The sequence below is a fragment of the Capricornis sumatraensis genome, chromosome 4 (genome assembly GCF_032405125.1).
Source record: "Capricornis sumatraensis isolate serow.1 chromosome 4, serow.2, whole genome shotgun sequence".
In the NCBI taxonomy this organism is placed as follows: Eukaryota; Metazoa; Chordata; class Mammalia; order Artiodactyla; family Bovidae; genus Capricornis; species Capricornis sumatraensis.
In genome coordinates this window covers 55,075,292-55,093,258 of record NC_091072.1, presented here as the reverse complement: position 1 = coordinate 55,093,258, position 17,967 = coordinate 55,075,292, and the positions used below count along the sequence as shown (strand labels likewise).

At 34.7% G+C, this 17,967-nt stretch overlaps 1 protein-coding gene across 1 annotated transcript in view; it reads right to left on the bottom strand.

Annotated features, from left to right (window-relative positions):
* The window catches only part of PTPRQ (protein tyrosine phosphatase receptor type Q), a 238,186-nt gene that overhangs the window by 25,331 nt on the left and 194,888 nt on the right, over positions 1–17,967 (bottom strand). The window contains exons 36-39 of the mRNA XM_068971658.1: positions 9,158–9,184; positions 8,425–8,506; positions 5,283–5,373; positions 285–361 (exon numbers count right to left, since the gene is read on the bottom strand). Of these exons, the coding sequence (XP_068827759.1) occupies positions 285–361; positions 5,283–5,373; positions 8,425–8,506; positions 9,158–9,184 (277 nt within the window). The remainder of the gene's footprint in view (positions 1–284; positions 362–5,282; positions 5,374–8,424; positions 8,507–9,157; positions 9,185–17,967) is intronic.

Sequence of the window (17,967 nt, the reverse complement as noted above, 5' to 3'; positions counted from 1 at the left end):
AGGATCTTCTGACAAACACTGGAAACAGTGGAAGGTCCAGAGGATATGTAGTTTGAAGTTGGACATCTGCTGCTTATTAGCGAAATGATTGTTGGGTAAATTGCAACCTCTATTTGGAGCTTCCGTTTCCCCATGTATAAAACATGGTATACCTAATGTTGTAAGGAACTGGTACATTAAATCTGTGGAGGTTGTAATGCATTTCTTGTTTTCAGTAGTTGGAAGAGTACCATTATTGCAGTATTTATGTTTTATAAAAAAATGTATATAAAATAGCAACTTACAGAAACATAGCTGGCATTAATATAATCTGATCCTGGAATACTAGCATCGGCTATCAGCTTCACTCTGTTATTGTTATCTAGAAGGAAAGATAAGATATTAATACTATTTAAATTACTTTTTTTCTATAAAATACAAAGAAGTTTCTGATATAACATTTGAAAATTACAGATGGCTATAAAATTTTAAAGTAGTTCCGTTTCATTCCATATTTCCACAACCTAAAGACAGTGACTATTAATATGTTCTCATGTTTATTTCCAGGATTTTCTATACATAGTCATAAAATGAACCACAAATGGGGTGCTAGTCCCTCTATTCTGGAAAAAATTTTATTTAGCCATATCTTTCCATATTAGTGCGAATAACAATATCTATTGGGTTGGCCATAAAGTTTGCTCAGATTTTTCCATAACATGCTATGGAAAAGCCTGAACAAATACCTTTACCAACCTAACAGTTCATTACTTTAAAAGGCCGTATAGTATTTCATTGTGAATATAACATACTTATTTAGCTCTTCAGGATGATTGAAAATCATATCATTTTGTTATTGTAAAATGCTGAATAAATAACTGAAATTTTGCATATATGTTGGAGTTTACTTGTAGAATACATTACTAGCAGTAAAATTCCCAATCATATTGTGCTTCTCAAATTTTGAAAGACTGATGAATTGTTCTCAAATTATATCAGTTCACTCTGAACAAAAGTGTTTGAACAGTTTGAACAATTGTTTCTTCCCACTTTCACCATCATGAGATACTATTAACCATTTTAATTTATGAACTTCTGAGAGATACAAATTGATTTATCTTAGTATTTATTTTGATTGCCTTAACTATGAGTGAAAGTGAGCTTCTTTGTGTATTGGCCATTTTAAATATCTTTTATATAATTGCCTTTCATATTATACTATTTTTTATTTTAAAAAATATTTTATACTAAAAATGTTACATGTATTGAAATTTTTTTGGTTTGTCATTTGTCTTTGACTCTCTATCTGTTAGATATCTTGCCATACGTAACTTTTATATATATTGTAATCAAAGTTCTCATTTTTCACTGTGGCTTTCTGCATGATACATACAAAAGGCTTTGTCATACCAATATTCTTATCTTCACACATTCATTCATAGTGTCTTCCAGAGCTTTAATAGGTTTTATTGCTTGTTTTAAATATTTTGATTTTTAATCCATTGGGATTCTTTTATTTGGGGACAGGATAAGGGAAAATCTGTTTTATTGTTTGTTTCCATTTAGAACAATAAATAGTGCACCCTTTCCCCTTATTCAAAATACCACTTTATCATACACTAGTTTTCTCTGTGTTTAGGTCTATTTCTGGAGCTCTTTAATTTAGATGCCTATTTTTCTTTCACACCAGACTTTGAATTACTGTTATTTAGACTGTTATACAGTCTAGCAAAATGAGATAACCCTTTTCCCGTTATTTTTCTTCAAAGACAAGTATAAAAAATTATTTTTCCCTGAGAATCGTTGCCAAATTGGTATTACAGTTGAAACGTCCAGTGCTGATTTTCACTAGACAAGGAAATGATACAAAGTCATCTATTACTAAATTCTTCTGAGGTTTTGAAACAAACCTTCCTGGGAAGGTGCTGAGCAGTGGAGCGAAAATGGGAAAATGGGTTTGAGTGGGAATCCACACTCTCTGCCCATCTGCTGTTTATGGCCTTGGGCGAATTGTTTCCCTTCTCTGTTTCTTTGTTACCTCAGCTATAACATATAGTTATAATATTTATTTTGTGGAATCCTCTGAGGATTGAATATGAATGTTTACAAAACGTATAGCTGTGTATGGAACACAGAACATGTTCTCAAGTTCTTAAAATTAAGCACATGTTATATGTCAAATGACTTTGCTGTATCATTAAGTAAGTATAATGATCCAAACAATGTGTTTGAATCTAAAGAAGGGGGATCATTCAAGCAGATTACGTGAACCATTTCTGTCCCAAAGATTTTGAACTTGGTATGATGTGCCAATTTTAATGACGCTGTGGCCAGTCATGCAACTAAGAAAGGGAGGCCATCCGTTTTCTATTCACTCAGTATCTGAGTGAACTATCTGAGTCAACTGAACTGAGTCAACAGCAAGCTAAACTCTTCTTCATGGTGTTGGAACACTTATCAAGGTCACAGTGTCCTGTCAAACAGAGATTTGGAAATCTCTTCTGCTCACATTTGCTGCTAATTCTAGTATCTTAAAGCCCTGTAAGCTAATATGTTCTAAAATGCACTGTGATATTTGAAATCCTTCTTTCTACATTACTCAGGGGAAACAGTGAATCTCACTTAGCTGGCTCAAGCTAAAATTCAGACTCTACTAAAATGAATTCATTCTCTATGGGAGAAAAAACATTTCTTCACCTTTATGGCTTCTCTGCAAACACAATGGGAGAATATATTAGTTTAAATTTGCATTTTCTATGTGTGTGTGTGTGTGTGTGATGGTGGGAGGCAGCTGGGAGCATATGGATCTGTTTGCCTGTATGAGAGGATGTGAGTTTACAGCTTGTCTTCCGACCCAGATTAGGGAAGTAGGTTTGTTATCTCCAGACCATAGACCCTAAGGGCCTGTAACTAAATTTTAGTCACCCAGAAACTTAGAGGCTTTTAAAAATAAGCAATTTACTGATTACTAACAGTCATAAGAACTATTATTTATTGAGAGCTTCCTGTGTTCTATATTGGGCAAAGTGATTTACAGGATTATTTTATCTAACCCTTAAAGTTATGCGGTCAACATTACTAAATAATATCCAGTAACGAAAGTAGTTGTTACGTAAACAGAAATGCAACCCAGGAAGTTTGATTAGAGCCCATGTTTTTAGTCATTTTACTATACAGCAGGTAGTATGTACTAGTTGAATTAATAAATTCTTAATAAAATTATTGAAAAGTATAAAATTATGCCTAATCAAATTATTTCTTATAGAACTTCCAGTTCTTTAAGAGGACAGTTAAGAAAAAACTTTACCCCCAAAACCCATTAAAGGATATTAGACGTGGATGTAGAATATTATTTGAAAAATTACTAAGTTTTCTGTGCTGAATCAAAAAACAGAAAACAGTTGGATATTATCCCTTTGGCTCTAGCAAAGGTGGAAAAAAATGTATGCAATGCTTCTGATATTCCCAGACATCCTTGATTTACAGTTATTTATTGTCGTAGCCATCACTAGTTATTTTTGTCTTGGCCTCGGCTATTGGGATTGCCTTGCTCCTGAGTTCTCCTTATTTGAAGGATGCTTGTTTAGTTACATTCTCCTTATGCTTTAAGTGCTAGCAAGCTGGCACTGTATAACTCTAATGGCCATTATGTGAACCCAGAAAATAATGCACTGAAATCTTAATAACAAAAGATCAAAATGTTACATATAAAAAATCTCACATGTCAAATTTTTATATATTTAAAGTCAGATATGCTTCAATCTTTGGAAATAAGCTAGATATGTTTTATCTACCTATATATAATGATACACAGTGATATACATTACTTTAGCCACATACACTATTGTAAATAGATATTAAATATTCCATAGTAACTGTCCTTCAATCAGACTATAGTATTTTTTTTCACAGAGTATCATTAAGCATGAAGCAGAGAATCTGAAGGACATTTAGATATGGATGCATATAAAAACCTGACACTTTCCATATTTCCTAAACTTAGGATGTATCCCACCCAGGTTAACTCTCTGAAAGGGAAAACAAAAAGGATTTATTAGGAAAGGTCATGCCAGAGGAATTTAGGGATGTAATACTAACATTCCTCATTTCCTACGAAGATGCCTTGTTTGTCAACTTACTCTTAAAGTCATTTACCTATGATTTGTTTTGTTCCAGGAAGGATTTTAGGTGATTAAAGCTATTTGTATTTTCATCCTTTTCTAATTCTTGGGAGTTAACAGATTCCATTAGGTTACTGACTTCTAGATCATGTTTCTCTAAATTTGTTTACTTCATGCCTCAGTTATCCTCTAATTCTAAAATAACACAATATGGTCCACTTTTGGGGGGGGGCTATCCATATCCTTATGATTTTACCTTTTGTGATACCATATTTCTCAAAGTCTGTGTCGTTCTAGACAGAAGAGTTCAATTTTTATATGTATGGAATTTTCCCCAATACAGTTTTGAAAAGACATAGAACATAGAAAAATATATATACACTAACTCTAAAATTAGGAATATTTTAAAACTCTAGACTTTGAAACAATATTGACATTTCAGAACTTAACATATCACTTTTTAATTTTATAATATAAAAATGTATTGAATCAGAATATACTTAGTAGGATAACATGTTGATAACATAGCATTTAAAGAGGAATGTTGTTTTTTCTTTCACATTACTGCTAATTCTTACATCAATAGTATGGTTTGTTTTTTCCACATCAGTATACACCTTCATTTTAATGACATTTAAGGACATAGGAACAGCGTATCATGTACTATGGTTTCTTATTGATTGAAAAATGTTGACTGTGGTAAAGCACAAGCCTGCCTCCTTTGTAAAAAACCAACCCTGGTAATCACACATTTACTCTGATCTTCAACAAATATTTTGCAATGCACTTTTTTATATTCCTTTACAAAGCACTGCCATGCTCTTAAGGAAAGTAATGCACACAGTTACACACAAACTTTCTCTCTTCATTTGAGAACTAGGTCTGTAGGAAGATATTAGAGAGGTTTGTTCCTGGGGTTACATTACAAAGCTCAGAAAGTACTAGGGCTAGAGTTTCTTACACCTGCATGAATAAACCTTGTGTGAACAAGCTGAAACCCATGTACATTAACTTTAGTCAATATTAACAAAGCCAAAGAAATACAATTTATAAGTTGTTGTTAATAAAATGCATTATTATAATTCAATTAATATGAAATACATATTTAAGATGCTAAAGTGCATTTTGCACTCATTTGAAAAGCTTTCAGTATCTAAAACCAGAAACAGTATATACACATACATGGTTTTATGTTTGGAAAGCGGTTTTTTGCTCTGTTCCAGGGCAGATCAGCGTCAGTCGAAGAGAGATCCTGAAGAAATTTTGGTAATTCCTGTGGATTGAAGTCATTGCAAAGTTTAGATTTATTTCAGAGGTCAACACGAAGTTCCACTTAGTAAAAGACTATTCTAAGTCCTTTTATTTTTAAAACGAAAACACTTCTCATAACTGCAGAAGCAAGGTCAAGTGAACAGTCAGGAACTCAGATGAGCTTACACTGAAAATACCCTGCACAGAGCTGGTCCTTGGGCTCCTGCTCTCCCTGGCACGGTTTCTCTGCCCTCTGTGAAGTCTGAGGTGAGGCAACCGTGCTAGCGACTCCTTTCATACTTCACTGATGGTTTCATCAAATATTCCCTGTGTATTATTTAATATTTCAACATCTACTTAGTAGGGGAAGGGAGTTGGTGATTTATTTTTTGTTTTTTCTCCTTGGGCAGTGTGATTTCATGCCTATTAATTGGTACAACAGTGGTCAGTTTGAGAAGATGCCAAAGGTCAATTCCTGTTCTCAGTGGGCATTGTTAAATCGATAGCAGAATCCAAAGGTGTGATTAAGAAATATCAGACACTGAAGGAGTGTCAGGGAACTCTGTTACTGATATTTTGGTGGAAAATCATGATATCTGTTGATCATTTAAAAAGCTGTTCAAGAGAATTTTATCAAGCTGATTTACATTTATGAAATTTAGGGTTTTCCTTATTAGAAATGTCTCAGTTTACCAGATTCCCTTAAAAGTGCTATAACTGAGGGGTTTGCAGTTTTTCAGCATTATTAAAAATTATTTTTTTAATTGGATAATTTTTTCCCTTCTCCCTTATTTTTCCTCTGAGAATTCTGGACAGTCTTTTGCATGTATGTATGTGTTAATGAAGAGGGACAAGGTTACGCATCTGAATTCTGGTGTTCTGGCACCAAAGGCTTCGAAAAAATTTTTAACCAAATGAGGAATCCTAGAGCAGCTTCCTTGTGTTACGTTTTGGGAATATATATCAGCATATTTATATGAGACAAATAGAGGGGAAAAGAAAGGTGAATTGGAATCACCTTCTATTCTGTGTTTACAGAAGTCTCCATTTATAGAGTGAAATGACTGTGGCCTTGATAATCAATATTCAGTTACCAGGTCGATTGTTTGGTTAGTAATATTACACTCAGTGGCCTTCTTATCAGGGCACACGGGGCTTCAACCAACTCTCCTAAATACTTAGCTCTTTCTCCTACTGTTTCTGCTGGTTAGTGGATCACAGCTGAGTGAGACTGTTTTGCATCCTTACGCTTTCGCACTCCTCCTTTCTCTCTAGAATACCTTTCCCCCTTTCTCTGCTCATTGGGCTTTTGCTGTGTCTTAAAGTTCATCTGGCCGGTCACTTTTTTGTAAAGTCTTTTCCGATTGCTCTCCAGACAGAGTTGAAGCTCACTTCTTTTTGCGTATCTCTATCAGGACAGTGTGTATTTGTGATTTCTTAGACATGTCTGCAGTTCTTATCATAAATATGAACTTCTTTATGGTAGAAATCATCATTGTAATAACAAATGCTTATCGTGCCAGCCACTGTTCTTAGTATTACACATCATTCAATCAGTTTGGTATTCACAACTCAGTAAGATAGATACAGATGGAGGACACTGAAGAACAGAGAGTTTAGGTAATTTGCCCAAGGTCACCTAGCTATAAAATGCTGAATTGACATATATCAGTGCCTAGTGCAATTAAGAGCTTATTGATATTTAAGGTGTAAGTGAATATGACCTGAGTTACAAGGTTTATCAAATATATGCATCAAAGATGCATTTGTTTATTAAAACAGTTTTGCTTTAAAAATTGACACAGCAGTAGGATGAAAAGCAATTTTAAAAAGCCATGTCCTTACATATTTATATACATTTACTTAGTATATACACACAACATATATATATATATAAAACCCAAGTTCTTAAAACCATGATCTCCAAAATAGTTAAACTAGAAACCTTCTCAGTATATGTGAAAATGTTATTGCTAATAAAACTTTTGGGATACCCAGTCATGTATAATGGAACTATATTCGCTACATTCTAATGAAACTACCCTTTGGTTCCTGAAAAGTTGAAAGCTCTTGCTCTGTAAATGCTAAGAAGAGTTTTATGGTACCACTGATTTTGTTAAGTCCAGACCAATATTTAAGAAGCATAACCAAAAAGCTGTAGGAAATACCATTAATCTTCTCACATTTTTGTTATTACCCCCTGAGAGACTGAAATATTACAATCCTGAATTATCCAAGCCAATTGTTTGAGTCTTTGTTCACACACTAAAACGTTCATGAAAAAACAGAAATATTTGGTAACATTTAGAAATCTGTTTTTATTTTTCTCATACAAAATAAGTCAGGAAAGGGGCTCACAAATTTTAAGATAGCTTGTAGATCTAAGAAATGCCTTATGTTTTTAATGTAATTTCAATTTTGTAGATATATAAACGCTAAAAGCAATAAAATTTATCTTGTAACTTTCAAATAGTCTTAAAGTGACAAGTTCTTAACTTCATATATTCTCTTTAATGTGATAGAGCACTTATTCCATGATTTAAAAATAAGCCTGTAAAGCACAGGTGTTATTTATCTATTTTTGTACAGTTCTAAAAAACATTGTTTCTTATAATTTCTGGAAACATCACATTCTGTTCTCAGGTTCCTCTATACCACTAACATAAACTAAGCAGGCAAATATGAAATGAGCTTCTTTAGTTTCAAAATCTAAAAGTTATTGAAATATATGGTACCACCCAAACCTTGCACACACACAAAAACCAGTGCATCCAGCATTCTAGGGTTGCTTCTACATCTGGGTAGAAGAGAACAAACGGGGCCAGGTTGCCCTTGCTGGGGGGAATTCTGAGGAGCAGCACCTTTTCCTGACACAGTAGGTGAATAATTCTGTTCAGGGTGCACCAGAGGCTGCTCAGTGTAATGTTACTATCCAAACAATCAACCTGGTAATTGGGTATTGATTATCACGGCCAGAGTCCTTCATGGCCTTGCAAGCTTAAACGGGACATGAAATGTGACACGTGAAACGACTGGAGGTCTGGCAATGTTGTGACAACTGCTGGCAACATACCGAAAATTCTTCTTGAAACTTTAGGTTGTTGTTTGTGCAGAGCTCTTCAACATGCTGCAGGAAGGATTTCTTGCTTATCGGCCTCCAAAGAAAGGTATAAAATGGATTTATGTTAGGTTCAGTTCTTTTCCTTTAGTCTGGACACTGCCTTTATAGTTGACCAGTTAAGAGGACACAGGACGTTTCAAAACCACACAGCCCTTTAAAGTCACTCTGTCATATTTACAAAACTAGCTTTCCCCCTTTGAGTTCACTTTCTCTGTATTTCATGGTGCAGAAATCCTTCAAATTTTAAGTGACTTTGAATGAATGATTGCACATTTTAATGAAGAAAGTTTTTCAAGTAAATGTAAGGGCATAAAGTTATCATTGAATCCTAATGCATATAATACCTCTTTGTCATACAGAGAACATTTTATACATTACAAGGTTTTAGAAGATATAAAATATTGCAGTGACCTCATTCTCATAATGACATGGTTTCTAAACCCTGAGGAGTTTAGATATCCCTGTATTACTTCCCAAGCTAAAATACAGACATGCAGGCTTCACCCCAGAGAGAGAGAAAGCATTTCTCCAGTTACCATGCAATTAGTCATGCTTTTATGATTTATATCCAGCTTGGAGGTTTTTCTACCAAACATACAAAAAAGGAACCACACATTAAGATTCATTGAATCAGGGAATCTAGAGTTGGTATTCAAAAAGAAGAAAAGATACTTAACAAACTTACTTGATGGATTTTCTATAACTAAGTAACCTGCAACAGAGATTGTGTTAAACGCATTATGAGTTGAGGGTACAGCTCTTGAGTTCTAGATTAAAATGAGAAAAACATGGTAAACAAGCAATTATGACATGCTATACCTTTAACTGATATGTGATCATTATTTTAAATTCTACATCATTTTTGAAATTATATTATTTGGACCCAAATATGGCCAAATAATAATTTGGCTTTTCTCTCAAGCTAAGAAGGTAATGTTTTATATTGCTAGGCATTTGGGGCATTACATCAGTACAAGTCACTTTTTAACATATTGCATAGTATTTATTGCCCTAAAAATGTAAATGTGAATGAAACTTTTTTCTTTGTCCATGAAGAATGCTGAATAAAGGAGGGTGATTATTTGGAAAATGACATCAAATTGCCTAAATCTTATTTCCTGAGTGAATCTTTGTGACTATATAACCATAAAAAATGACAGTCATTTCAGTTACTTTAGATATATTTTTTTGTGACAGTTCATTAGTCAAGTTATTTATACTCTAAAAATTGAAATAATTGTAAACAGCCAAATAGACTGTACGACGCCCAAATTCAGAGATGGGCATATCTTCAATAACACGTTTGTCATGCGCAACAAATTAGCACTGCAAAAACACACAAAAGGCACAAAGTATGAAATAAAATGAAGAACATACACCTTTATCAAAGTTTATAATTTTAAATATCAGGGATAATTTTACCACATTTCTTAAGTGACAAATATAAGAGGATGTGGATTTTGAAGTAAAGGACAAATGAAAAAATAGATGGAAAAATGTGGCTTAATAAATACTATGAAAATGGTCACAAAGGGGTTTGTTCAGTGAAGAAAACATTGAGTCAGAGTATATTTTATAACAGTACAGGAATTGGTGAAGAATACAGGGGTGCTGCAGTAACTGTTATCAAGAAGAAAGATGGAATTCTTCGTTAATGCTGTAGGTGTCCCCAGGCAGAAGGAAGTATTTCTCAGCCCACAGGGTATAACCTAGTAAGGCAACTCATAATCAGCATGGCATCACAGTGATAAACAGCATTACTAGAACAAAGACTTCCCTGGTGGCTCAGACGCTACAGCGTCTGCCTACAATGCGGGAGACCACGGTTCAATCCCTGGGTTGGGAAGATCTGGAGAAGGGAATGACAACCCACTCTCGTACTCTTGCCTGGAAAATCCCATGGATGGAGGAGCCTGGTAGGCTACAGTCCATGGGGTCGCAGAGAGTCGGACACGACTGAGCGACTTCACTTTCACTTTCAGAGCAGTGTCTTGGTGGCTGAGCTAGCAGGCTTCTCACAACCCCTTAGAGTGATTCTAAGGAGGCAGCAGAGAAAACCTGACTGACTGGATACATGGGCTTCCCTGCTGGCTCAGATGGTAAAGAATCTGTCTACAATGCAGGAGACCTATGTTCAATCCCTGGGTGGGGAAGATCCCCTGGCGAAGGATGGATATGGAGATGACTGAATGAGATATTGAATCAGAAAATTCCTTAATTTGGGGATAGGAAGACGAACTATATGAATTGGAGGTCCTGACTTCCAACACATGCAGTGGGAACTCAGGCAGCAGTCAATCTCCATAGAAAATAATCACCCCTCAGCCAAGACCAGCAAGAAAAGGCAACCATGAGCTAGACCCACACCAGTTCAATGGCCGTGAATTTGGGCAAACTCCAGGAGATGGTGAGGAACAGGGAGTCCTGGTGCAGTGCGGTCCATGGATCACAGAGCCAGACATGATTTGGCAACTGAAGAACAAAGACCCACACTACCCAAGCTGTTTAGGTGCCTGGTACCCTAATGTTCCGATGCCACGATACTCTTCAGAAACAGGAAAGGAATGGGAGTCAGGCTGGGCAAATCTTCAGAACTGAGCTTAAGATAGAAATGAACGAGATACTTGAATTAGCAAGATCGATGTCTCTGTTACCATGCAGAACTGGAAATTCTTGAGTTGTGTAGAGATCACTTTTTATAATATCAGGGAACATTATTCAGTTTATGAATGGTGAAGTTCAAACATCACATCTGCTTTAGTGACAAGCTTTTGATTCATCTTTTTAAGAATTGTCAGATAGCCATCCTGTAGTGGGGAGATTTTCTTTTCCCAGAGGATCCAGGGTTATTTGAGGTAGTACTGGCAAAAATATTTTTTTTCTGGGCTATCTAGAACCTGAAATAGAGCTAGTTTGTAGAGCAAGAAATAGCTGAAGCATCAGATAATTATTATTCAAGTCCTTGTTCTATTTTCACTAATGGTCTGTTCTTATTTTAAAAGTATTAATATTTTATCTTTATAGTCAGTGTCCTTCCAGTGAAGAACTCTACAGAAGGTTGATTTTATTGTTTTACATTTGAAAGATCTCTCCAGAGATACGGATTTTCTTTTAATTTTCCTGTATTGAAGTACAGTTGATTTACAGTGTTGTGTCAGTTTTAGGTGTATAGAGATAGTGATTTTAAACTGTACCTGGCTAGCTATTAGATTTGGGTGAATATTTGTGAATTCTTACAAAATACAGTGCCCTTTTTGGCTTCAAATACCCGTTCCAACAATTACCAGCTATATTATTTTGAATAAGTCACCTCAACCTTTCTCAGTTCTTAGTTTAGACAATAGGGCAAATGTATGTAAATCAAGCTCATATATGTAAAATGCTGGGAAATTTCCACCCTTGACTCTGGAAGCAATATGTAAATGCTGTTTGCTATCATTACTACTGTAATTACTAGTTCTAGTTTTATTGTGAAACTCAAGTTCCTTCTACAGATCTATTCTACAATTGATACTGATAAAAAGGATGAATTTTTTTTGTTTCTAAAAGAATATCCTAAATTTTACTCAAAACTAGGAAGACTAGATTGTGCTAAATTAAGCAGGGAGATTTCCTGTTCTTCCTAATCAGAGTCCCAGAATAAAGAGTGATGAAAAGGTAGGTTTCCTAGTTCTCAATTCAAATTATAGATTAATCCCTAATAGTATAAAGGCTGTAATAATTCTCTTTTCACATTATCATGTGAAAGCATTTCTAATTGTGCCTGCATTTTTTACATTATTCTTTATAGCTACCCCTCATATTACCCTGTTTACACCACAGATATTTTCTATTAGTTTCTCCATTCCAGGTGTTTTACCACAACCAGATGCTGCTGATTGCTTAATAGCTAATTCAGATGTTAGCTCCTCTAAGGACCTTACCCTATTCTATTACAGAGAAAATAATTTCTTCATTCTATGAAACTAAACTTTTATGGACAAATCACTTTCCATCTTCTATCATGGCTATATAAGTACATATATTAAGGACCCATGCACTGAGGTTCATGTATTACTTGAAGGCAGGGGCATGGTTAACATTTGGCTTACTGCAAGCTGCTCATAAACTCATTTGTAGTAGACAGTGAATAAGTCATTGTTAAATATACAGCTGTGGATGAATTTAGACTAAGATACACAGTAAACTAAATACAAGTGCTCTGATTATTAGGAGAGAATATCTGAATTAAATGAATTTTCCACAAAAATATTAATCGAGAATTCTCATGAGATGCTACTCAAAGGCTTAAACAAATATCAATAGATGCATCAATAAACAGTATACAAGTCTAAACAAAGCCATGTCAAATCCTCTCACAACAGAAGTTTACAGGTGCTAGATACTTAGGAAGTTACATGAACAATAAAATTGCTCTTGTCTATACAAGTAATTTAGAAAATAGATTTAATAAAACAAGATCTGTTTTGGCTTTATTTACTTTTCAGTATCACTCCCTTAAACACAGTCATTTTACATACACTATTCTTCACATTTGTTTCTACATAATGTGAGAAACAAGGCGTCTCAGTCTGTTTTTATGAAATTTTCCAGTCTGTGCTTATCTCACAATTATATGTGAACTGAAATAAATACCTACCTAGACAGCTTAAAATTGAGAGGATATTTTGGCATAAATTACCTGTTTCAAATAACAATTAGTTTTTTTTCTTGTTTTTGTTTGTAGTCTCCTTGTCATTGCCTTGATTCTTAGCCTCATATTGAATAAGTGTATTTTTCTCAAGTACTGGCTGCATTCTAAATTTTATTTTTCTTTGAAGTTTTAAAGTTTTACTTGTCAACAGGAAAAAAATAGTAATTTGGACAATTATGCAGGGAAGTGGAAAAGGAGATGGCCTATACTATAAAGAAAATGCACTGACTTATTACTGATGAAGAAATTAAATTCCTTTATGGAAAATTATTTGGTTAGATAAACATAAACTCACAGAAATTAATGTGTATGAAAATCAACAATGTTATTTCAGGAGTGCTATTTCAAATAAAGTGATCTATAGATATAGAGACTCAAAAATACTTTTTATTAACATTAAAAACTTAAAAACGTTACATGGAGAGTGTTTTAGACACTATAGTGAATAAGAGAACTTATTCACTCACAATAGTGAAGGATACTGTCAAATCATATTCATTAGTGTGTAAATCAATTTGGGAATTGTCCAGATTTCAATAAGATAACTGACCAATTTCTAATATAAAGGGCTAAACACATTTTATTACATGAATCTTAGCTTAAATCCTATGCCCTTTTGTTGAAAAGGGTATTATTTCATGTCTGGGCTCACTTTTTTTCAAAGTCTATCAAAAACTTAAATTCCACTCAGATTACTCTTGATAGATCCAGAGAGGAACCATTTATTTATGTTGGCAGTGGTGATTGAAGACCATATTGTCACAGAGACTCAGCTTTCCCTCAAGGTCAATTAGTTGAAATCTATAGGGAATTAAAATATAGTCCAGATAGAGAGCTACAGATGATAGCCTATAGATGGGCAGCTTAAATCAGCATTACCAGTGGCGAGAAGCTGTGTTTTCTACTTAACCAGTTTTGTTAGGTTAAAAACTTTACTGCCTTTACTATAAAAATATGTATTTCTCACACTAATGTGTACCTCCTTTTCAACGAAGATTTTTGAAGAATCTATCTGGTGAAACATTAATTGATTTTTCTAAGTTTCGTAAAATATTGAGCGTGAGGTTTTTAGTTTATGTATTTCAATTCATTACTTTTTCCAATGTTCACATTAATTTCTACAATGACTATGTTACTTATCCAAAGAATTTACTGTAATGCTTTCAAAAGGATCTTAATTTTTGTTTTTTTTTTTCATTGTTTTTATTCGTTATGGGCTTTAGTATTCTTTCAGACTCTTATCAAATCACCAATGACTTTTCTCCGGTCTTTAGTACAAATTAAAAATATTATCCCAACCAATGGCTAGGACTGTGCAGCTGACTCTAAAATTTCACCTTATAAGGTAAACATGCCACCTTAATAAGTGAGTAATATAATTTTTTATCACAGTATTCACAGACTCCGGCACTTGTAGATGCCCGATTGATATTTCTTTCATCCAAACAAGGTGAAATGGACTTTTAGATACATACAGGAAGGCAACGTTCTTGCTGTTGTCAAAGAGGTGATGTAAGATTTCCAGGGTGGCAAGAGTTGAATTTTCCTTATTACTAAGCACATGTGAAAACAAACTCTTGACAGATTCTTATTTTGTAAACTGTGTATTCTAAATTAAAATTGTAGTCCTAAACCTGGTTACCTCAGGGGCAAGAGGGCAGAAGCAGTAAAGAGGATAAAGAAACTGCCGACAGCTTTGTGGGGAGATCGGCAAAGGTTCTCAGGGAGGGGACTTAATGGAGAGCAGACAGATGACATAACACCATCTAAAAGGACATCCTGACAGCCTGAACAGGCGGGCAGGTAAGTACAGAAATTACTCTCTCAGGGGTTAGAAGGTAACCTCAAAAAACCAGATTTGAAAGACTACTATATCTATTTTAACTGTGTTGATTTACGTAGAGGTGTTTAAAGATTCTGATTAACCCAAACTATATCGTTCTATCAGAGTAGGAGCTTTGACCAAACAGAGGACTGTTGACTGATTCTAGAAGAAGAAATATGGTTATAGAGGAGAGACAGTGAGGGTTCGATAAAAATGGAAGCGTTTTTCTCTGAGGTACTAATGGCAATCTGGAAAAGAATCTGCCTGCAATGCAGGGTACCCAGATTCAGTCCCTGAGTCAGGAAGATCCCCTGGAGAAGGGAATGGCTACCCACTCCAGTATTCTTGCTTGGAAAATCCCATGAACAGAGGAGCCTGGAGGGCTAGAGTCCCTGGAGTCACAAGAGTTGGACACAACTTAGTGACTAAGGTATCACCACTGATGGCATAAAGCCAAAAAGAAAAAAAATAATAAAAGGATTCTGTTTAGTGATGACAGAGAAAGGCATTCGGCAGAGTTTCTCAACCAGACCATTTGTGAGTCTGGAACACTGAGAGGTCAGCTTTGAGAGCTGGTTGGAAATGGCATTTTCTGTGTGATGTGATCACTGAAATCTTTAGCTCAGGAGTGTTTTGGGCAGATGTTTGAATCTGATCAAGCAGGTCCTTTGAAGAAAATGTATCTTTGTGAAACTATTTTAATTCTGTTAATGGGAATGTGGCAATTAGTTAATAAATAAAACAAGGTTAGCTATGATTCCAAAATGTGAAATGTGGTTAGAGTAGCCATGGGTCTGCCTTCCTCTGTTTGAATTATTACTCTGAGTACTATTCACAGTCAAGAGAATGTCAGGAGTCGTGGCTCCATCCAGCCTTATGGCTCATGGGAATTGACTCCTCTGTCATAGATCTGGGATTCTGAAATCAAATGCGTTTCCCTTCTCTACCTCCATTCATATCCTTTACTGAAGAAATTGAGTATCTCTGCCACACTCAATTGCTGGGTCCCTGCAAATGCAGTCATTTTGCTATGCTCCCCTCAGAATGTATGCAGCAATTTTTATCCTAGGATAAAAGTGGCACTTCTGGGCATTAGGGGGATATCTGAAAGCATGCACAGTTGGCCGATGTGATCGTCTTGGCTCTCACAGATTACTACCTGTAGTAGTTGAAATGAGCTTGTGTGGAATGTGAACCCAGAGTCCACCCATCAGACAGAGAACTCTTGTGTCATCGTAATAATAAGCCAGGAAACTTGTGAAGAAATCTAGGTGAAAACTTATTTTACAATCAGAGTTAACACAACAGGATAACACAGCAAATTTCTCAGGCCATGCACATTGTGAGTCAATGTGCATTCTGATAAGGTTAATTTATAATAGCATGCAATATCATAGAGGACACTTAGTAAGTAGAACGTTTCGAATACTCTTAACTGTTTTTTGTCTTTGGAAAAAAATAGCATATTAAACAACAAAACACTTCTTATCATGTATTTTAAAATATAGAGCACACCATCTGAAAAGATTAATCACAGCAGAGCTCTGCATCACCACAGTAACTTACTGGATGACAAAAATCTCCTTTCGTCTAAAGAAAAATGAAGAGTATCTGGAAGTAAAGATTAATTTTTTAGTATAAAAACACATACTGCATTGTTTTTTACTTGCTGCTGTAAGAACATGAGCATGAAATATCTTGAAATTCATTCTACTGCTGGGCATTTCTTGTCCCAAATTCACGTTTTGTTCAGACATTTCTTATCTGGATTCATATATTTTTGCCATTGATTGCAAAATAGTTTGAGACAGAAGTAAAATTAACAACCAGAATCTGTCAGAGAACTGATGGAAATTAAAATGCTAACAATTTTACAAAGTATTTCATATATTGGTCAAATTTTGTGTATTCTTAGTGAAGTCACAGGAATTGTACTACTAAATACTTTTCAGTTTCTGTAAGATTGAACCTATACTAAAATGCTATCATTCTTTTCCCCATTACACTGGAGAATCACAAAAGAAGCAGTTCTTAGAATAGAAAAGAAAATACTACTTGAAAGAAGAAAATACTCTGCATAGAAAATACTACTTGAAGAAGGATATCACGGGCCCTTGTCTTGTCAAGTGTGTTTGTGTTGATTGCATGTAGTATGCTTCAGAGTCAAATACATGCACACAAAATTATAGGTGTATGTTGATGCTTCAGAATCAAACTGACCTGCTCCTGTCACCTTGGCTGTCCTGTTAACTAGATGCATGCTCTTGGACAGTTACTTAAATTCTCCAGGCATCTTTTATTTTTCATTTGTAAAATGGAGATAAGGAGTACCAACCACAAAAGATTAAATGACTTGGCTGAGATCATTACATATAGAATTGACCACATGGTAATTGCTCCTAAACAGTAGCAAGTATTATGTTAGCAAATCTTATATGTGAACGTAGACTGGGGCCATTTTTAATTTTACAAATATTATAAATAATAATAATACTGAATGTATTCTGATTTACAGTTTACAAAACACATTCATAGGATCCTTTTAAATGGTAAACTTCTGAATGCATATATATTTAATAAAAATTCAGCATGCAAACTTCTCAAGTTATTGATGAAAGATAGTCTTAAAGTAGCCACTCGGTTGTTTGCTTCATTTTATTAGAATTTTAATTCCACTCATGATTACTAGGTTGGGCCTTGGTCTTAAGATAATGCACCATTACATTGACTCAACTAAAACAGGCAAGATAACTAGTATGGGATGATGCCCAAAATTTGAGGGGAAAAGTTGAGGACTGGAAGAAAAGGAGTATTTCTCAAATAATCTTAGTGACACTGATTGATATTTTCTATTTTTTCTGACTTAGTCACCAAAAGAAACATGACTTCTAAATTCAGTTTAGAAAGGAGACAGTGAAAATTAAAAAATTATTAGCCCGTATCTTTTCAAAATTCTGTTGGCTTATTTAATTTTGTG